The 22,920-nt window shown below is 42.6% G+C and overlaps 2 protein-coding genes across 6 annotated transcripts in view; one reads left to right on the plus strand and one right to left on the minus strand.

The window, feature by feature from the left end:
* The first annotated feature begins 1,729 nt into the window (after positions 1-1,729).
* Positions 1,730-18,384, plus strand: LOC112223625 (S-adenosylmethionine synthase). Its single transcript, XM_024386718.2, has 9 exons — positions 1,730-2,010; positions 11,078-11,155; positions 11,724-11,846; positions 12,049-12,161; positions 12,251-12,394; positions 15,504-15,722; positions 16,276-16,458; positions 16,581-16,714; positions 16,974-18,384. The coding sequence occupies exons 1-9, from the start codon at positions 1,923-1,925 to the stop codon at positions 17,074-17,076; spliced, it is 1,185 nt and encodes a 394-aa protein (XP_024242486.1). The 5' UTR covers positions 1,730-1,922; the 3' UTR covers positions 17,077-18,384.
* Positions 18,385-19,579: 1,195 nt separating this feature from the next.
* The window catches only part of LOC112223626 (transmembrane protein 150A), a 34,176-nt gene continuing 30,835 nt past the window's right edge, over positions 19,580-22,920 (minus strand). For all 5 annotated transcript variants that reach the window (XM_042305361.1, XM_042305359.1, XM_042305360.1 and 2 more), the window contains 2 exons: positions 20,201-20,378; positions 19,580-19,967 (listed from right to left, as the gene is read on the minus strand). In XM_042305361.1, the coding sequence (XP_042161295.1) occupies positions 19,720-19,967; positions 20,201-20,378 (426 nt within the window). In that variant the 3' untranslated portion in view covers positions 19,580-19,719. The remainder of the gene's footprint in view (positions 19,968-20,200; positions 20,379-22,920) is intronic.

Consider the following 22,920-nt stretch of genomic DNA (forward strand, 5'->3'; position numbering starts at 1 on the left):
AAGATGTACCACGTGCATTTTATTTCATTTAAAAAATATATAAGACTATAATTTCATTGAAATGACATATAATGTCACCAATTACAAGGTATAACCACATATTAAGCCTGTATTTCAACCCATTTACACTTCAGTAATGGTTTTATAGGCCTGTGTGAGCTAAATAATTCCATTACTAATTGAAATAGAAAAAGGTTTGCTAGGTATCTTATACCTTTTGTTCTATATGTAGTTAGGGTGCATGCTACAGTATTTACCTATTCATCTATGACCATACAGCTGTACATTACGTTAGGACAGGGAATCCATATAATTATTAGTCATTTAATACGATCTGGGAGTCAGTGATTTGGGTTGATGTTTCAGTTGCTCGTCTGCATTAAGTTTGAAACACACACACACACCTTTTTCACTGCACTCAGCAGAGATATGGTTTGTGATGTTTATCAGTAATCCAAAGCTCTTGTTTTGGTTGTGGGTTTAGGGTTTCATGAAATCAGAGATTGTCAGGGTCACACACATCGGTGAGGTACAGCGGGATCCAACCAACACACCCTGCAGGCAGCTGCCACATTCCCCATAATAGCTGAGGAGGAAAGGGGATCTCAGCCCTATGCACGCTGCCGCTGCTTAGCGGTCACACCAGCAATCATCTCACCAACACCTGACCCAGATCCCCAAGCACCACCACATACCAAAGAGCACGTCTGGATGAGGACATTTGAATTGGAAAGGTTAGCATTAGTAATGGGAAATTGTAGGCTATTGGACACTTGATTAATATTACAATACCACTTCATTTAGACTGTTGCATCCATTACTATATTTCTAGTGTACTCCATACAGGATGGATACCATGGGACAGTTCATATTTGAGAAGCTCATGTTCAAGTATTTCTTACTTTTCACACTTTGGAAGCTCTTGGAGGTGCAAATATTCATATAGGCCTATACCATTTAGGTAGAGCGAGAGTCATTATTCTTTGGTTTGACCTCTGTCTGAACTCTGACCCCACTCTATGTTGTCATTACAGTATGGGGCCAGGGTCAGCGATGTCTTGTAGCAGATGGGTTGACAAGAAAATCAACTCAAACATGAAACTCAAACATATGTTTAATTTTTTTTTAAACAAGCAATGCTTTATCCTTAAAACTTATTGTCCATTCTAAAAAAAATACATGTAAATAATTTGATGGTTCATCATTTAATGCTCAACTGAATGCATTACATCATGCTGTATAGTGCCTAGTTTCAATCAGGCATGTCTTCATTAGAAGCATGGATTCCAGCAGCTACTGCCAGGGCTGGGCTTATAACTCTACCGGGTCTGACTCTGTGTACACAGGCACAGTGATCCCGCCAGGAAAGTGAGGGGCCCCTTGTGACAAAAAGAGAGAGAATAGGGGGGAAAGACAGGAGAAGCCACTCCATACAATTAATATACATTTTTCACAGTAATATAATACACCACTCCATGTGGTGACTTTCTATGAACAGGGCATTCATTGAATAAACCTCAAGTAAGACAGTGGTTGAATGGAAGGGTCCGCTGCTCAGCACACGAGGAGTTAAAAACAAGTTTATCCTGGAAATTGTAATCCCTCTCTCCCTCTTTCCCTCTTCTGAATGGTCTAACCCACCGGTTCACATGACCCCCACCCCCTTTCACGGAGAGTGTATGAGTGTGTGTGCATGAGTGTGTATGTTGTCCTTGCCTTATATAGAGGAAAGTTGTGGCTCCAGTAAAGTCTCCCACATTCCCTCTCTCCTCCCTCTTTCTCTCTTAGCCTCTTGCGTAGAAGGACGCAGTAGCTGGTACAGCAGCCTCTCTGCTCAACCCGTCATTTACTATAGTTATCTCTCTATTTAGGCTTTTTAGCCGACTCTAACTTCCTTGCATCGTTGAGCTGCTCAGATCACAATGAACGGGCCAGTGGACGGATTGTATGACGCTGAGCACTATGGGTCATTCATGTTTACCTCTGAGTCTGTGGGAGAAGGACACCCAGGTGAGTAGACAGCTCTAGTCTGGATACCATAACACCACTATGCCTTTGCATGGTCCCCATGAAACAGAACAGAACCATAGAATGTCATGCACTGCATCAATAGAAAGTTTGTTTTTTTCTTCAAGATCCCACCGCTGACACCACTGGGTTTTTATGAATTAGTTGTACTTGCATTTGAACGGTTGCTTATGCCATGCAGGAAGAAGCGGAAGGAGGAGACACAAAGGAGCGGATTCACTAAGAGTTTGCACCATGTAAACTGAGAGGAAACATATTGAGAAAGTGCAGAAGTTGGCAGTAGAATTGGATGCCTGCACAATTCAATCTAACTGGGAGCATGCTACAGAGGTGCTGTAGAGACATACCATTGACAATTTATGGATGCATGTGTTGCTGTTACTCCCCAGTTACTCCAGTAGGACGGGTCAAGCAAATGAAAGGGGACGGTGGTATATTATACTTTCACCTCTGTTGACATACAGTAGGCCTACTATATTCCTGACAGTACTTACAGTACTAACCTCTACTCTGAATGTGTAATTATGAATATAAATATTGATACATACTTGCCAAAGCACCCTCTCTCTCTTTCTTGCTCCCTTCAATATAGTATGATGTATCCTCCAAACTAGAGGAGGCTGCTGAGGGAAGGATGGCTCATAATAATGGCTAGAACGGATGGAATGGAAGGGCATCAAACACATAGAAACCACCAACCTCCTGTGCTCCACACATAATTACACATACACCCGGAGCAGTGGCATGCAACTTAGGCAACATATGCCCTAACACCTGCCTCATGATGGCCAAGTACCTTCTCTGCATTTAATGTCACAATGTGTTCAGAGACAACTTGATCTGCTCACATATCAATTACTGTATCACACTTTCCCTCACTAATTATGGTATGCTCTCATGAATGTCTCACGTTAAAAACACTCCACTCATTACATGGTTAATACATGTTTTGATATGCATGTTTTGATATATCTGTTGGTCACAGATACCTTTAAAAAAAAAAGGTAGGCGCGTGGATCAGAAAACAAGTCACTATCTGCTGTGACCACCATTTGCCTCGTGCAGCGCGACATTGCATTCAAGTAGAGTTGAACAGGCTGTTGAGTGTGGCCTGTGGAATGTTATCCCACTCCTTTTCAATGGCTGTGTGAAGTTGCTGGATATTGGCGGGAACTGGAACACGCAACCATTCACGTCAATCCAGAGCATCCCAAACATGCTCAAGTGGTGAGTGTGCAGGCCATGGAAGCATTGGGATATTTTCAGCTTCCAGGCATTGTGTACAGATCCTTTCGACATGGGGCCGTGCATTATCATGCTGAAACATGAGGTGATGGCGGCAGAGCATTGGCACGACAATGCCCCTCTGGATCTCGTCACGGTATCTCTGTGCATTAAAATTGCCATCATTAAAATGCAATTGTGTTCATTGTCCCTAGTTTATGCCTGCCCATTCCATAACCTCAACGCCACCATGGGACACTCTGTTCACAACGTCAGCAAACTGCTCACTCACACGATGCTATACACGTGGCCTGCGGTTGTGAGGCCGGTTGGAGGTACTAACAGATTCTCTAAAATGATGTTGGAGGCGGCTTTTGGTAGAGAAATTAACATTAAATTCTCTGGCAACACCTCTGGTGGACATTCCTGCAGCCAGCATGCCAATTGCACGCTCCCTCAAAACTTAAGACATCTGTGGCATTGTGTTGTGTGACAAAACTGCACATTTTAGAGAGGCCTTTTATTGTCCCCAGGACAAGGTGCAAATTTGTGCACAATATTTGAGAGAAATAAGCTTTTTGTGCGTATGGATGATTTCTGGGATTTTTTTATTTCAGCTCAGGAATCATGGGGCTAAACACTACCTGTTGCGTTTATATTTTTGTTCAGTGTAAATGGGAGAAAACCAGAAACATAAGGGTTACAAACATAACAATTAAGTAAAATCTGTATTTATTTAGATTGATGGGTGAAGACTGAATATCTCATATCTCTTTAAATGAAGGCATATCAACATCAATCAAAGAATATAACACAAATGATTGTGAATATGACATAGTTTGAACACTCAACCTCCTTGTGAAGTTTACACAATAAGTTGATATATGCACATATATGGTGGTGTATATTGACTGCCGGTGGGGAGGAAAGCACGCTACAGAGGTATGCATTAACAGAACTAAAGCTATTCCGAGGGTTGGAGCACCTAATATGAGCCAACCAAGAGTAGTACTCTGACGGAAGGGTGAAATATAATCTAGGTCTTGACTTGGCTTCTGCCATGTGCAGCAAAAGGTCAAGCCAGGAAACTACCTCATCAACTTCAGGAGGCTCATTATGGTCAGTTACAGTGTCTTCAGAAAGTATTCATACCCATTGACTTATTCCACATTTTGTTGTGTTACAGCCTGAATTCAACATTTATTAAAGATTTTTTTCTTACCCATCTACACACAATAATGACAAATAATGACAAAGTGAAAATGTTTTTAGATTTTTTTTTGCAAATCTATTGAAAATTGAATAGAGAAATATTAAATTTACATACTCCCAACCAAGCAAAAAGACACTAACTGCTCATTTGTTTGAAAATGAGTTAATGTCATTTTTGCTACATTAAATACATGCTTAATCATGTAGACACGTATCCTACCTCTATTTTATTGTGTTTTGGAGAAAATGGGGGTCATGTTAGAAGTAACTGCATAAAGTTACTGTGAGACCAAGGTAAATAAAAGCCATTTTTCTCAGTTCCATGCAATGAGCAGGTACTGCCTTTTTGCTTGGTCGGGTAGCATAAGTATTCACACCCCTGAATCAATACTTTGTAGATGCACCTTCGGTGGTGATTACAGCTTTGAATAATCTTGGGTATGTCTGTATCAGCTTTGCACATCTGGATTTGGGGATTTTCTCCCATTCTTCCTAGCAGATATTCTCAAGCTCTGTTAAGTTAGATGGGGAGTGATGGTTAACAGCAATCTTCAAGTCTTTCATGTTTTTCGACATTTTTGCAAATGTATTGAAAATGAAATTCAGAAATATCTACTTCACATGAAGTACAACTACAATAAAACAATAAAACTACAATACCTCTTTTGCCATCTGGCCATCTGGCTTCCCTGTTCCACTTTACATGAAGTACAACTACAATAAAACAATAAAACTACAATACCTCTTTTGTCATCTGGCCATCTGGCTTCCTTGTTCCACTTTACATGAAGTAAAACTACAATAAAACAATAAAACTACAATACCTCTTTCGCCATCTGGCCATCTGGCTTCCCTGTTCCATCTACTGCACCCTATGATCACTTGGCTACATAGCTGATGCCTGCTGGACTGTTCATTAATCACTCCATTTAGTTTATTTTTGTTTATATGTCGGCCCCAGCCTTGAACTCAGGCCCTGTGTGTAGTTAACCAACCCTCTCTGCCCATTCATCACCATTTTAGCTGTTGTTGTCTGAACTGATTAACTGTTGTTGTCTTACCCGTTGTTGTCTTAGCTAGCTCTGCCAATCAACACTTGTGATTGCTTTATGTCTCTCTCAAATGTCAATATTCCTTATACACAGTTGTTTAGGATAGTTATCATTGTTTTAGTTTACTGCGGAGCTACTTGTCCCACTCAACATGCCTCAGATACCTTCTTTGTCCCACCTCCCACACATGCGGTGACCTCACCCAGCATAACTAGCCCGTCCAGAGATGCAACCTCTCTTATCATCACTTGGTGCCTGGGTTTACCTCCACTGTACCTGCACCCCACCATACCCCTGTCTGTACATTATGCCCTGAATCTATTTTACCACGCCCAGAAATCTGCTCCTTTTATTCTCTGTCCCAGTTTCGACCAGTTTTGACAGCCTTTAGCCGTACCATCCTACTCCTCCTCTGTTCCTCGGATGATGTGGAGGTTAACCCAGGCCCTGCGTATCCCCAGGCACTCTCATTTCTTGACTTCTGTAACCGAAAAGCCTTGGTTTCATGCATGTTAACATCAGAAGCCTCCTCACTAAGTTTGTTTTACTCACTGCTTTAGCACACTCCGCCAACCCTGATGTCCTTGCCGTGTCTGGATCCTGGCTTAGGAAACCCCCCAAAATTCTGAGATTTCCATAGCGAACTACAACATTTTTCGTCAAGATAGAACTGCCAAAGGGGGTGGAGTTGCAATCTACTCCAGAGATAGCCTGCAAAGTTCTGTCATACTTTCCAGGTCTATGCCCAAACAGTTCGAGCTTCTAATTTTAAAAATGAATCTCTCCAGAAATAAGTCTCTCACTGTTGCCGCCTGTTATAGACCCCCCCTCAGCTCCCAGCTGTGCCCTGGACACCATATGTGAATTGATTGCCCCCATCTATCTTCAGAGTTCGTTCTGTTAGGTGACCTAAACTGGGATATGCTTAACACCCCGGCAGTCCTACAATCTAAGCTAGATGCCCTCAATCTTACACAAATTATCAAGGAACCCACCAGGTACAACCCTAAATCTGTAAACATGGGCACCCTCATAGATATTATCCTGACCAACTTGCCCTCCAAATACACCTCAACCAGGATCTCAGCGATCACTGCCTCATTGCCTGCATCCTCTATGGGTCCGCGGTCAAATGACCAACCCTCCTCACAGTCAAACGCTCCCTAAAACACTTCTGCGAGCAGGCTTTTCTAATCGACCTGGCCCGGGTATCCTGGAAGGATATTGACCTCATCCCGTCAGTAGAGGATGCCTGGTCGTTCTTTAAAAGTGCTTTCCTCACCATCTAAAATAAGCATGCTCCTTTCAAAAAATGTAGAACTAAAAACAGATATAGCCCTTGGTTCACTCCAGACCTGACTGCCCTCGATCAGCACAAAAACATCCTATGGCGGACTGCACTAGCATCGAAAAGACCCCGCGATATGCAACTTTTCAGGAAGTCAGGAACCAACACACGCAGTCAGTCAGGAAAGCAAAGGCTAGCTTTTTCAAACAGAAATTTGCATCCTGTAGCTCTAACTCCAAAATGTTTTGGGACACTGTAAAGTCCATGAAGAATAAGATCACCTCCTCCCAGCTGCCCACTGCACTGAGGCTAGGTAACACTGTCACCACTGATAAATCCACGATAATCGAGAATTTCAATAAGCATTTCTTTATGGCTGGCCATGCTTTCCTCCTGGCTACCCCAACACTGGCCAACAGCTCCGCAACCCCCTCAGCTACTTGTCCAAGCCTCCCCAGCTTCTCCTTCCCCCAAATCCAGATAGCAGATGTTCTGAAAGAGCTGCAAAACCTGGACCCGTACAAATCAGCTGCGCTAGACAATCTGGACCCTCTCTTTCTAAAATTATCCGCCGCCATTGTTGCAACCCCTATTACCAGTCTGTTCAACCTCTCTTTCGTATCGTCCGAGATCCCTAAAGATTGGAAAGCTGCCGCGGTCATCTCCATCTTCAAAGGGGGTGACACTCTAGACCCAAACTGTTATAGACCTATATCCATCCTGCCCTGCCTTTCAAAAGTCTTCGAAAGCCAAGTTAATAAACAGATCACTGACCATTTCGAATCCCACCATACCTTCTCCACTGTGCAATCCGGTTTTCGAGCTGGTCACGGGTGCACCTCAGCCACGCTCAAGGTACTAAACGATATCATAACCGCCATCGACAAAAGACAGTACTGTGCAGCTGTCTTCATCGACCTGGCCAAGACTTTAGACTCTGTCAATCACGGTATTCTTATCGGCAGACTCAGCAGCCTTGGTTTCTCAAATGACTGCCTCGCCTGGTTCACCAACTACTTCTCAGACAGAGTTCAGTGTGTCAAATTGGAGGGCCTGTTGTCCGGACCTCTGGCAGTCTCTATGGGGGTACCACCGGGTTCAATTCTCGGGCCGACTCTTTTCTTTGTATATATCAACGATGTCGCTCTTGCTGTGGGTGATTCCCTGATCCACCTCTATGCAGACGTCACCATTCTGTATACATCTGGCCCTTCTTTGGACACTGTGTTAACTAACCTCCAAACAAGCTTCAATGCCATACAACACTCCTTCCGTGGCCTCCAACTGCTCTTAAACGCTAGTAAAACTAAATGCATGCTTTTGAACCGTTCGCTGCCCGCACCCACCCACCCGACTAGCATCACTACTCTATACGGTACTGAATTAGAATATACCTAGATACCTAGGTGTCTGGCTGGACTCTCCTTCCAGACTCATATTAAACATCTCCAATCCAAAATTAAATCTAAAATTGGCTTCCTATTTCGCAACAAAGCCTCCTTCACTCACGCCTCCAAACATACCTTCATAAAACTGACTCCTAGCGATCCTTGATTTCAGCGATGTCATTTACAAAATAGCTTCCAACACTACTCAACAAACTGGATGCAGTCTATCACAGTGCCATCTGTTTTGTCACCAAAGCCCCTTATACCATCCACCACTGCGACCTGTATGCTCTAAACGGCTGGTCCTCGCTACATATTCGTTGCCAGACCCACTGGCTCCAGGGCATCTATAAGTCTATGCTAGGTAAAGTTCCGCCTTATCTCAGCTCACTGGTCACGATAACAACCCCCCCGTAGTACGCGCTCCAGCTGGTATATCTCACTGGTCATCCCCAAAGCCAATACCTCCTTTGGCCGCCTTTCCTTCCAGTTCTCTGCTGCCAATGACTGTAACGAATTGCAAATATCGCTGAAGCTGGAGACTTACATTTCCCTCACTAACATTCTGACCTTTATTTCCTTTGTTTTGTCTTTATTTAGTATGGTCAGGGTATGAGTTGGGGTGGGCAGTCTATGTTTGTTTTTCTATGTTTGGTTTCTGTTTCGGCCTAGTATGGTTCTCAATCAGAGGCAGTTGTCTCTGATTGAGAATCATACTTAGGTAGCCTGGGTTTCACTGTTGGTTTGTGGGTATTTGTTTCCGTGTGAGTGTTTGTCGCCACACGGTACTGTTTCGGTTTTCGTTTTCATCACATCGTTTATTGTTTTGTATGTCAGTGTTCAGTTCGTTTTTAATAAATCGTCATGAACACTTACCACGCTGCATCTTGGTCCGATCCTTACTCCTCTTCAGACGAAGATGAAATCTACCGTTACACACCCACACCCCTACCTCATCCCCATATTTTTTAAAATGTACTTTTCTGCTCTTTTGCACACCCGTATTTCTACTTGCACATCACTCATCTATCACTCCAGTGTTAATTTGCTAAATTGTAATTACTTCGCTACTATGGCCTATTTATTGCCTTACCTCCTCACGTCATTTGCACACACTGTATATAGACTTTCTTTTTTTCTATTGTGTTATTCACTGTGCGCTTGTTTATTCCATGTGTGCAGGGGCAAAGGTTAGTTGAGGTCATTTGTACATGTAGGTAGGGGTGAAGTTACTATGCATAGATAATAAACAGCGAGTAGCAGCAGTGTGCAAAGGGGGGGGGTCAATGTAAATAGTCCGGTGGCCATTAGATTAATTGTTCAGCAGTCTTATGGCTTGGGGGTAGAAGCTGTTAAGGAGCCTTTTGGTCCTAGACCTGATGCTCTGGTACCGCTTGCCGTGCGGTAGCAGAGAAAACAGTCTATGACTTGGGTCTATGCCTCTTTGACAATTTTATGGGCTTTCCTCTGACACCGCCTTTTATATTGATCCTGGATGGCAGGACGCTTGGCCCCAGTGATGTACTGGGCCGTACGCACTACCCTCTGTAGCGACTTACGGTCAGCTGCCGAGCAGTTGCCATACCAGGCGGTGATGCAACTGGTCAGGATGCTCTCGATGGTGCAGCTGTAGAACATTTTGAGGATCTGTGTGCCCATGCCAAATCTTTGCAGTCTCCTGAGGGGGAATAGGTTTTGTTGTGCACTCTTCACGACTGTCTTTGTGTGTTTGGACTATAATAGTTTGTTGGTGATGTGGACACTAAGGAACTTGAAACTCTCAACCCGCTCCACTACATCCCCATCGATGTTAATGGGGTCCTGTTTATCTTTCCCTCGATCCTGACTAGTCTCCCAGTCCCTGCCGCTGAAAAACATCCCAACAGCATGATGCTGCCACCACAATTCTTTACCGTAGGGATGGTGCCAGGTTTCCTCCAGACGTGATGCTTGGCATTCAGGCCAAAGAGTTCAATCTTGGTTTCATCAGACCAGAGAATCGTGTTTCTCATGGTCTGAGAGTCCTTTAGGTGCCTTTTGGCAAACCAAGCGGGCTGTCATGTGCCTTTTACTGACGAGTGTCTTCCGTCTGGCCACTCTACCACGAAGGCCTGATTGGAGTGCTGCAGAGATGGACAATTCCTTCGACCTCATGGATTGGTTTTTTGCTCTGAAATGCACTGTCAACTGTGGGACCTTATATAGACAGGTGTGTGCCTTTCCAAATCATGTCCCATCAATTTAATAAAAAAATAATAAAATAATAAATAAAATAATAAAATAATAATAAAAAAAATAATAAAAAGTGGACTCCAATCAAAGTGGACTCCAATCAAGTTGTAGAAACATCAAGGATGATCAATGGAAACAGGATGCACCTGAGCTCAATTTTGACTCTCAAAGCAAAGGGTCTGAGTTCTTATGTAAATAAGGTATATCTGATTTTTATTTTTAATACATTTGCAACAAAAAAAAAACATTTTTCTTGCTTTGTCATTACGGGGTATTGTGTGTAGATTGATGATTATTCTTTAAAAAAAATCAATTTTAGAATAAGTTTGTAACGTAACAAAATGTGGAAAAAGGGAATGGGTCTGAATACTTTCCGAATGCACTGTAAGTCAAGGGGTATGAATACTTTCTGTACAACACCTACAGTAGCAACCTGATCAAGAGTTTTGGACCTCTTGGTGTAGCGGTTAAGGTGTTGGACTGACAGCCACAGTTACCCAGGTTTGACTTCCTATCAGGCTAATCCCCCAAATACACTCCCGGGTTTATTAATAATCTACATCCCGTTGCATTACCAAACAATTATGCAAACAGAGTCAAGGCTACATTGTTGACATTGACAAATTAATGACGTTACAACATTATTTTTCCAGATAAGATATGTGACCAGATCAGTGACGCTGTGCTGGATGCTCACCTGAAGCAGGATCCAGATGCCAAGGTGGCCTGTGGTGAGTTGAGGAGAACATCTCACCTCTATATAGCAGCAGAGGACAAACTTCTCAGCCTTTGATCAGGGATGTACCGATGTAGAACTTGATCACCTTTTTGCAGGAGAACCTTTCCTGCAATGCAGAACATTTAACACATGTAGTGTGTACCGGCGTACCGGTTTCTGTCAAGAATTGCAACGCTGCTGGGCTTTTCAGGCTCAACGGCTTCTGGTGTGTATCAAGCAGTGGCGGCTGCTGAGGGGAGGACGGCACATAATAATGGCTGGAACAGAGCAAATGGAATGGCATCAAACACTTGGAAACCATTCCACTCATTCTGCTCCAGCCATTACCCCGATCCAGTCCTCCTGTGGTATCAAGAATGGTCCACCACCCAAAGGACATCCAGCCAACTTGACACAACTGTGGGAAGCATTGGAGTCAATGTCTACACCTTGTAAAGTCCATGCTGAGGCTGTTCTGAGGACAAAAAGGGGGTGCAAAAAGGTGTCCTAATGTTTTGTATACTCGTTGTATGATCATCAGGCATATGGTCAGCATTCTAACCATTGTGTGTTGTGAACAGAGACTGTGTGTAAGACCGGCATGGTGCTACTCTGCGGGGAGATTACATCTCGGGCCAACGTGGACTACCAGACGATTGTGAGGGATACCATCAGGCAAATCGGCTATGACAACTCAGATAAAGGTAATATTGGACTTGGATAAATAATTTCCTCTACCCTAGTATATATGACATTGCTCTCCCACTACCCTTTTCTTTTCATCATGAGTTGTCATAGCCCAGGTGTGCACAACATACCCACCCCCCCACCCAGGCAGGGCCAGATTATGTTAGTTAAATCTGGCCCACATGGCAGTTATTGCATGTCATGTTTCACTCCCCTCAGGTTTTGACTATAAGACCTGTAACGTGCTGGTGGCTCTGGAGCAGCAGTCCCCTGACATCGCCCAGGGAGTTCACATTGACCGGATGGAGAGTGACATCGGAGCAGGAGACCAGGTGATTAAACAGATCCTTCAACAATTGGGGTCTGAGGCGTTAGGTGTGTGAGGTGATGTCATTCTAAACTGCCTGGGCTTGGTTTGCAGGGTCTGATGTTTGGCTATGCCACTGATGAGACCGAGGAGTGCATGCCTCTCACCATCGTCCTCGCCCACAAACTCAATGCCAAGATGGCTGAATTGAGGCGGAACGGCACTGTCCCCTGGCTCCGCCCTGACTCCAAGACACAGGTATAATGATGGTTAAGCTCAAAGATGGGCAGTATTTCGGATCCATGTATTCGAAATATGCATTTCAATAACTTTTGAGTATGTTGTCAATTGTATTACCATGTGCTGAACTACACTCCAAAGTTTTTTGTAACAAGATACTTTCGAGAGCTGTAATTTATATTTACAAAATACTTTTCTACACAGTTTTTTTTAAAGGTTCACCATTTTGTGGCCCCCCTTTCACCCATGATTGGTATCAGAAGTTTGATAGCACTATGGTGTGAGAAGACCATCTGCAAAATTAACTAAATATAAAAGTGTGTGTAAAAATGGACAATTGCAAAGCATGCTGTGTATTACTTGAATGAGCTCTGACCCCCCTCCCCAGAAATAAAACAATCTAGAAGGGGTACAGCAAAATGGACTTTTCGTACCAGGTTTAAGGAGAACTTACGCAGCAGGTTAGGATAATTAATGTAGCAGGCTAGGATAATTAAGTTAAACTGTATCCCATCTAGATATGACATTATAAGGCCAATAATAGTACCCAGTGTGCTTTGCAGTTCATTTTGATATATACATTTTGGTTATTTCGCAGACAAAATTATACAAAGTGACTTACGGTGAGTGCATTCAACTAAGGCAGAAAAACAACAACATATCACAGTCATAGCGAGTCAAAGGTTTCAGTAGACATTCCTGAGAAGGTTGTTGCTGTTCTGGCCGGTTAATTGCAAATGTATTTGTGTATTTTAACATACAAATACATGTATTTTAATTAAATACATTTCAAAATACAAGTATTTTGTAGTTTATTATGATACATTGATCTTTCCGGTATTTTGTCATTTTTGACCATCCCTGGTTATGTTCTGACTGACGAGCCTGGAGCCGATCCTTGTTATCATTCCATTATACATCAGTTAGGTGTTTTCATAAATGGCCATTGAACATGAACCCTCTCAAAGCAACAGGAGCTCACCTTTTTTGGAGACCCACTGTCCCTTGCTTTCCAATATCCAGTCTTTAATAATAACACACACACACACACACACACACACACACACGTGCACATCCTCATAAGTCAAGGTGATTGCCTTTAAAGTCAAATGGACTGGAAGCTATTCTTGTGTTTACACTGAACCCAGTCATAGATATTGGTTTATACCGTGACCATGATGACATTGAGAACATGGATTCCGAGGCCTGGACTCTTCCGTGGTCTGTTTTACTCTCCTCCCCCATCTTCCCATGGACAACTCTCATTGGTCTTTAGGGGAGACCGTTGTCCATCTGTCCCACAGGGGCCCTTGGGAAAAGCTCCAGCACTAAAGTGTTTTTTGGGGGGAATCTGAGAACTCTCTCAAAGTGCTATTTGGAGTTCCAGGGGTTCAGTGGCGACGAAAGTGAAGTGTGCCACATTTCATCTTGGCGCAGGAGATCTATCAAATCTCATTTTATTTGTCACTTCGTAAAACAACAGGTGCACACTCTTGCCATTTTCTCAATCAGCTTCAGCTGGAATGCTTTTCCAACAGTCTTGAAGGAGTTCCCACATATGCTGAGCACTTGTTGGCTGCTTTTCCTTCACTCTGTGGTCCAACTCATCCCAAACCATCTCAATTGGGTTGAGGTCGGGTGATTGTGGAGGCCAGGTCGTCTGATGCAGCACTCCATCACTCTCCTTCTTGGTAAATTTGACCATGAAGGCCTGATTCACGCAGTCTCCTCTGAACAGTTGATGTTGAGATGTGTCTGTTACTTGAACTCTGTGAATAATTTATTTGGGCTGCAATTTCTGAGGCTGGTAACTCTAATGAACTTATCCTCTGCAGTAGAGGTAACTCTGGGTCTTCCTTTCCTGTGGCGGTCCTTGTGAGAGGCAGTTTCATCAAAGCGTTTTCAAAGTTCTTGAAATTTTCAGTATTTACTGACCTTCATGTCTTAAAGTAATGATGGTATGTTGTTTCTCTTTGCTTATTTGAGCTGTTCTTGCCATAATACGGACTTGGTCTTTTACCAAATAGGGCTATCTTCTGTATACCACCCCTACCTGGTCACAACACAACTGATTGGCTCAAATGCTTTTAAGAAGGAAAGAAATTCCACAAATTAACTTTTAACAAGGGACACCTGTTAATTGAAATGCATTCCAGGTGACTACCTCATGAAGCTGGTTGAGAGAATGCCAAGAGTGTGCAACACTGTCATCAAGGCAAAGGGTGGCTACTTTGAAGAATCTCAAAAATAAAATAGATTTAGATTTGTTTAACACTTTTCTGGTTGCTAAATGATTCCATATGTGTTATTTTATAGTTTTGATGTCTTCACTTATTATTCTACGATGTAGAAAATAGTAAAAATAAAGAAAAACCCTTGAATGAATAGGTGTGTCCAAACCTTTGACTGGTACTGTATGTGCCAAGTTACTCTCTCAGAGTATCATAATGGACATGCAACTTTGAATTTCTCCACTTGCGCTTTGCCTTCCTGTAATTTCTCTTTAATTGATTCGTTTCCTCACTCATCTGAGGGGCTGCGTTTGGATGTGTCCTTTTTCAACTTAACTGGAACTATGGCATCAATGGTTGCCCTTAATTTGCTATTAAAGTTATCACAAGAGGAAGGCAGAATAGGTGGAGGAGCATTGTTCATACACTCAATAAAATCTGTGGCAACTTCAGAGGTAAAATAATGTTTCTTAATAATGCATTCAGTAATACCCTGTGCTATGGGCAACAAGTAAAAAATACAGTGGTTATCAGATAAAGTAACATCAACATCAACAATAGAAGATATGTCAGTAGAAAGCCCCTTGGTAATAACCAGGTCCAGAGTACGGCCGTGGTTATGGGTGGGCACAGCACCAAGTTGGATAAAGTCCATAGAGCTCAAAATATTAATAAATTCAATGGCCTTGTAGTCAGATTCTTTGTCAACATGAATATTAAAATCCCCCAACACAATGATTTTATCGCAGTTCTCAGGCTTTTGTTCCAGCCCAACAGTAATATCTGATATAAGTAAGTATGGCTCAGAATGAAGATTAGTCATTTGATTATATATTATTTTAAAGGTGTGTTAGTGCTGGGCTGGAAAACTCTCCCCTCATGCCCCTTCTCTCTAGGTGACAGTTCACTACACCCAGGAGAACGGGGCGGTGATCCCTCGTAGAGTTCACACAGTGGTCATCTCAGTGCAACACGACGACTACGTGAGCCTGGAAGAACAGAAGGAGATACTGAAGGAGAAGGTCATCGAGGCCGTTGTGCCGGCCAGGTACCTGGATGACAACACCATCTATCACTTGCAGCCCAGCGGACGCTTTGTGATTGGCGGGCCCCAGGTAACCATTATTATGGTCCCATTTGTTAGGTTCTAACAATCCCGGTTGAGCTATTAGAGGCCACATAGGTTTTTTATATTTTAGTTATTTAGCAGATGCTCTTATCCAATTTAGGGTTAAATGCCTTGCTCAAGGGCACATCGGCAGATTTTTCACCTAGTCAGCTCGGGGATTCGAGCCAGCGACCGTCCGGTTACTGGCCCAACGCTCTCAACCACTAGGCTACCTGCCACCCCCTCACCTCTTTAAGCCAAGGTGGCTGTTCCTCCCTCCACTGAGGAGATCTTCTTGACCTTACTTTATCTACTTCCAGTTCACTTCAAGTTATCAGTAAGAGTTCCTTCCTCTCCAGCAGCTCAGTTACAAAGGATGGTTGGGTCTTTGTAGTGTCTGGGTGGTGATCCGTGTAGAATCCACAGCCTGTCAACACGCAAAGTATCTGAATGAATTATTTTATTTTATTGATGACAAGTTCATCATTTTATATGCGTGAAGGATACAACCTGTAGTCTTTGTCCGCTTTCAAACATTCACACATCTCTGTTTATGAAAGGGTGATGCTGGGGTAACCGGTAGAAAGATCATTGTGGACACATATGGTGGCTGGGGTGCCCACGGTGGCGGGGCCTTCTCTGGTAAGGACTATACCAAGGTGGACCGGTCTGCCGCCTACGCCGCACGCTGGGTCGCCAAGTCCCTGGTCAAGTCCAATCTGTGCAGGAGGGTGCTGGTGCAGGTGAGAGATTCAACCGTATACTTCTCTAAACTTTGTACACTGTCAACCGAACCGAAGTAAACAATGCCAGTCATTTCTATTGGAACTGAGGAGTTGATATCCTGTGCGTGTTTGTGATCCAGGTGTCCTATGCCATTGGAGTGGCAGCACCATTGTCTATTTCCCTGTTCACCTATGGGTCCTCCCAGAAGAGTGAGAAGGAGCTGCTGCATATTGTCAACAAGAACTTTGACCTCCGGCCTGGGGTCATTGTCAGGTGGGACAATATTCTTGTCAATTTCCCCTCAGTCATACATAAAGTTTTTCCTGATCACTCAACCAGGCCATGAGAAATTCTGGGCCTTAGTTATAAGCAACAAATAGGTTCCAGAGTTTTTCCTGATCAGGTCACATGCTAAGAAAATCTTATTGTTCTAGTCTTGTGTGCTTGTGTGTATGTAAATATTCCCTGTCGTCAACACTAAGTGGCAGCAATGGGATTTGACTGGAATACCTTGCTGGATATTTGTCCACAGAGACCTGGACCTGAAAAGGCCCATCTATCAGAAGACGGCCTGCTACGGCCACTTTGGCAGGAAGGAGTTTCCCTGGGAGGTGGCCAAGAACCTCAACTTCTAGTGTGTGGTGCGGTAGGCAACGGGCAACGGTGACATGGGCAGCTGTCTATGTTGACCAGTACGCGACAGCCATGCTGGCAGCTGTTAGGGGTACAGGGGAGGGTGGGCAAGGTTGGAGTAAGGGGGAGTGTACTCTCTCTCGCTCTCTCTTTGGCTGAAAACTGAAAACCCAAACATCTCGGTCATAAGATAAGGGGCGGTGGCTATGACCTCAATGGTCATCAGATATGTGAGATGGCTGTATGGCATTTTCAAAGTGTTTTTAACATATACTACACACCCCCATACATGTGGCTTGTCTCACAAACACAACCTCCTTTTTGGTGCAGTTTTCATTTTTGTTTGTTTTCAGTAATGCCTAAAACATTAAGCTGGATAAAAAAGAAATTAGGTTAACTACACTTGTCCTGTTGTAACCGCTAAAACCGCCTGTTGTTATTAAGCAAATGACCAAATCTAAAGGTAGAATAGCCATACTTTACGTAGCCGTTACATATACTTTAAGGCCCAATGCAGCTGTTTTTTTATTATTATCGCAATATCAAAAAGAATGTGGGTAACAATTAAACACCTTACTATAGTAGTTCAAATTAAAATGGTCAAATAGCTTTTTTTGTGCGCAAAAAACAGTGGTCTGAGTGAGGGACCTAATTGGAGGGGCCTAATGGGAAAGGCTATGCATAAAGAAAAATTACTGTTATTGGCAGAGAGTATTGTATTTTCAACAATATGATACAAAACACAGAAAACTATTTTGACTGCACTGGGTCTTTTAATACTAATTGATACCATCAAAGAACATCTGTTAACTACACTCTATTTGACATGCTGTGATTGACATGTGAAGTGGTGTTCATTCTTAATTCCTTTTATCCAAACTTTTTCTAACAAAATTCAGGGAAGGGTTTTCAAGTAAAGTTGATCAATTAGAGGTTCAATAGTATAGTTGAGTGCTTTGTGAAACTTTGTTCAAATCAAGGCACAAATACACAAAATCTCTTTGAAAGAGACACACGACTTCTACATGCTTTTATGTTAGAACGCTTTTATTGTAGAGATATTAACCAGAGGCAGGGCTAGCTTTTTCTGAGCGTGAAGGGTTTAGAGTAAAATGGTATGTCGCCACATTTTGGTTCAATGTAGAAAAAAATGACTGAGAATGTTGTGTCAATGCTGTTACCTTGTCCCGCTTGCTGTAACTGCTCGGAAACCAGATGAACTCAGATCCTTCATATACAGTTTGTCAATAGATAACAGGAAAATGTAAATAGGGTTTTGAACAATAAAACATGAAATGTATACGTCTTTTCATCAGTCTCTATAAGAGTTCATTCTCAGAAAAGGGTTTTATTCTTTGCTGGTGCATTGATAATGCTCACCTTAAAGTAATAATCCACTCAAACTATCTTTTGGTATTTGTTTCATTAGTCCACTGTTGACACAGTCCCAAAATGTCTTGTATGTCAGAAATCAAGTTTTCAAGATATGGAACTTTCAAAACGCTAATTGTCATAGCCGGTGTGATACATTTTGTATCTCTGCCTGCTTGAACAGCAATTGATCCGATTGGCATGAAACAATGACTAGATAGAAGACAGCTCAGAGATAAAAAAAAAAAAACAGGTTCTAGACGATAAATAGACAGATTTAGATCAAGTAAAAAATGTGTCTATATTCGCATTAATACCTGAAGAATTGAACAGCATACATAAAATAACATGTCTGTATTAACATTTCTTCTTCTTGATATCAATTTGGTACAAAGATACACGTTCAAAGTGATTCACTTCTCTGGTTTGCTTTCTTTCTCACTGTAACACTTTCTCTGCATCAGATGACACTGCAACAAAACCATTGATCAGGGGGCCCTCTACTGGTTTCACCAAATACAGGTTTTCAGACTCCTTTCGCATAGTCCCTCACAAAATGAAACAACAAGGGTCACTGCACCTGAACAGAACCTCCCTTTACCCTATTTGCTTATATTTCATACAATACAACAATCAAACCTCTGATATAAAACAAATATCTCTGAGCACAGAAAACAACAATACCTCTTTTGTTTGACTTTAACTTCCCTTTAAGTTCCTGTTAAAAGGCACTGAACAGCTGGTGATGTAACAGATTTTCCTGAGTAGAAACAATGCGATGCAGAGTTCAGTGTCTGAATGGCCAAACATAATAACACAGGTACTGACCCAGCCATATTCTGCTTAGTCATTAAAGATTTTTCAGGCACTCAATCAAGACATTGGATCTGATACACGGCAAGCGAACAAGTTCTCGTAATCAAGAGTGATTACGTAATGATGAAAGGAAAAGACGGGGAAGGTGTGTGTGTGTGTGTGTGTGTGTGCACCTGCCTGTGTTCCTTCCAAAAGGCACTTGTAACATATGTTTGCGATCCACCCTGTACTGTCTACTGCAACGCAGTGCAAATATGGCAATAACATGATATTAGTCTTTGGTCAATGGTTAGAAAAGCTTTGGGTGCTTTAGCTATGTGCAATACCGAGCAGGTCCATTTGGAGGGTGCGTCGTCCTCATGCCCTTTGGTGGTCTATGATTGGTCAGTGATCCACTCTTCCCACTCCAACCCTGTTTGTGATTGGTCAGTGGGCACAGAAGCCTGCCTTTGATAGGCCTACAGCATTGCTATGCCATCTGGTTGGTAGTGGTGGTTGGGCCCTCCTGCCTCCTCGGCCTTGTGGTCACTGCTGGAAAATCCCTGGACACCCCCTCTGGCCAGCACCATAAGGGTATCCCCGGACATGTCCCCAAACTCAAAGGCAAAGGTCCCAAAGAAGAGCATGATGATGATGCAGAAGAGCCACTCAAAGATGGCGGAGGCGTGTTGCAGGGCAAAGCTCTCCTGGACAAAGAAGACACCGCCTGGGAGGGACAGAGGGTTAAGGAGAACAACAGCACCTATCTAGACAGAGGGACTACTGAGAGATAGCATGTGGAAACACACTTTGCGTGCACACACACACACACACACTTATATCAACAGCATGTATGCAAAATATGCCTTTATCCAGCAGGGGGCCATGTAACACATACGTACTTCCTTCATGTCTCGCTGACTCTCTCTCTCTTACAGTGACGACCAGTGTAAAGGATACTGAAGACCAGGGTGATGAAGGCTAGCAAGCTCATCCCCAGTCGAAGGTGGCCCACGTTATATTCTCTCTGGGTCTTCGCCAGCCGGTAGGTCAGGGCTGACTGCAGACACACAAACAGGATACTGGTGGGAAAAGCCACCCCTGCACCCACGTAGTGAAGCACTTTGGCATAATCCACCTGGAACACAATTACATCAATGTTTATTTTCGACACATAGACGGACGTACGTGTACTTCAAACGCATGCACGCACACACGCATGGGTGAGCATGACCCAACAACACTACACTCTTAGAAAAGAGGGTTCCAAAACAGTTATTTCGACTGTCCCCATTGGAGAATCCCTTTTTGGTTCCAGGGAGAATCCTTATGGCTGTGGAACGGGTTCTACATGAAACCCCAAAAGGGTTCTACCTGGAATCCCAAGGGTTCCACCTGGAACCAAAAAGGGTTATTCAAAGGGTTCTCCTATGCGGAGAGTATAGTCACTGTCAACAGGGTATTACTCTATCTGACTCAAAAGGACTTGTTTCCAGGAAAAGAGAACAATGGATGGATCAGAATAACACTCTAAACCAGAGGAGCTTCAGTATAACCATTCAAAAAGACAGCTGCGAGCAGCAATGAACAGGGGTTCACAGGATGACAGAAAGGACACCAGATCAGTTGGATAGGAAAGCGAGCACTCTATGATGTCGGAACTATCTTCCTTTATATGCCATTAGGGAAAGCATTACCATGTTTCTCTCTCAATACCACAAGGATGACACAAATGCTGTAAGTTGGTTATCTTTGAATGCAGCGGGTAATCATTCTTAAAGTCATTACTTAATCTATTGAGCTACTATGTATTGAATGGAGCAACAATCTCAAAAGCATTCAAGTCTAATTGTAATGTGTCTAAATAGAACACATGGAGTGAATCTGACATATGGTTCATGAGGAGAAGATGATTGCGGATGATTTTGAGCATTAGCGTTACATATACAAAGGGTGAGTTGTTAACAGTTTTTTAGATATCAATACCAAATTCAGTGTGGTTCATCGTAGTGACGTCCATGATTGCGATGACAAGTTTCAAGTTGATAGGCCAATATGGAGCGGATTTACAGTGGTTTAAATGGACACAAAAAAAAAGATTTTTTTGATTTGTCAATAACTCTGCCATGTGCTAATATGCATCTGCTGATATAATGTGGCAGTCTTTGAATGCGTCAATGTTATTTTCTCAAAATATTTAGTGGCTTTTGTGATTAGTCCAAAGACCAAATTTGCAGTGAATCTGACTTTTAGTCAATGAGAGATTTTTTATGATTATTTTAAGCATTAGGGTTACATCGTCAAAAAACTGAATTGTTAATAGTTTCCTTAATTTTTAAGATATCAATGTCAAACTTAACATGGTCCATCGTGGCAATAGCTTTGATGACCCTAAAAAGTTTGATGTTGTTAGGCCTTGTGGAGTGGATTTACAAAAGATTTACGAAAGACACGTAAAATCTGAAATCCTAATTTATCAATATCTCAGCCATCTCTTAATCAATCCCTTAGCTTTTATCAAACTAAGTTAAGGGATGTACCATGGGCTACAAGATGGAGGAAAATCTATCCTGACGGACCTTATGAGTCCTTGAGGCAAATTTGTTCAGCATGAGGAAAAGCAACCTACATGCAAAAGTTCAAGTCTCTAGGTCAAACAAGGTAACGGATATGAGGGTTTAAGTAAGAATACTTATAACAGCGCCATCTATAGGCCACTCTGTGCCATTATTTTTGACCAAGTTACTCATGGCCTCTAGTTTCTGTGTGCTAAATTAGAAAAAAGTGACCAATCTATGCTGTTGAAAGTTTGAAACACACCCCTGTATTGACGTATGAGAATCCTCTTTAGTAAATTGATTACACAAATACAATAAGGTCAACTGTATGATAGGCTGAGGTGGTAGAGATGTTCACACTCCAAAACCACAGGGTGGGGAACCTGCACCAGGTCTAGAGTTCATGACCTTCTAGAGTTTTCTTTAGCTGGGGGACAGTCTGCCTTCACTAACCTCCTGGAAAAAGATCAACAGTAGGGTTGTCCAAATATTTGTGACATGTGAGATACTTTACAGATTCTACAGTAACCTATTCCCAGTACCAAACAGACTCCTAGCTTCTACTGTATGGCATTAAGAGTATCTAATCTTCTCAAAGGTGCCTATGGCAGAAGGAGCTTGGAGTTGTTTCTCAACCGGATAACAGTCACTCTTTGTAAAGGGATTCCTGCTATACATAATCTCCCCGCGTATGTGTATCCCATCCACAAACATCGGGTGATATGGCAAAAGTGCTGAAGTAGTTCCTCACATCCACTATGGCTTTAGCCCTGTTGGCACTGTGACAAACAGTGGTGTTCAAAAATGTTAACACTCATGGGTACACACTGTCACCAAATAGTACACATGTACATGTACATACAGTCCTCACCATACTTATTGGGAGGGATAGTGGCGCTAAAATAAAAATGTTGTCTCTATACTCTAGAATTTTGGATTTGAGATCAAATGATAGTACAGAATGTCATATTTTATTTTAGGGTATTTTCATACACATCTGTTGTCTGTATGTCTTCCTGAAACGTAAATGAATGGTGTCTGGAGTGATTTTCTTTTTAAATGAGCAGAGAAGATGTTTCTGAACACTTCTAAATTCATTGTGATGCTGCCACGATTAAGAAA

This window comes from Oncorhynchus tshawytscha, linkage group LG24, assembly GCF_018296145.1.
Source record: "Oncorhynchus tshawytscha isolate Ot180627B linkage group LG24, Otsh_v2.0, whole genome shotgun sequence".
Taxonomy (NCBI): domain Eukaryota; kingdom Metazoa; phylum Chordata; class Actinopteri; order Salmoniformes; family Salmonidae; genus Oncorhynchus; species Oncorhynchus tshawytscha.

Coding starts and splice junctions, on each gene's coding strand:
- LOC112223625 (XM_024386718.2), top strand. CDS start 1,923: ATGAACGGGCCAGTGGACGGATTGTATGACGCTGAGCACTATGGGTCA. Junction 2,011..11,077: donor TGTGGGAGAAGGACACCCAG/GTGAGTAGACAG, acceptor TTATTTTTCCAG/ATAAGATATGTGACCAGATC. Junction 12,162..12,250: donor ACATCGGAGCAGGAGACCAG/GTGATTAAACAG, acceptor CTTGGTTTGCAG/GGTCTGATGTTTGGCTATGC.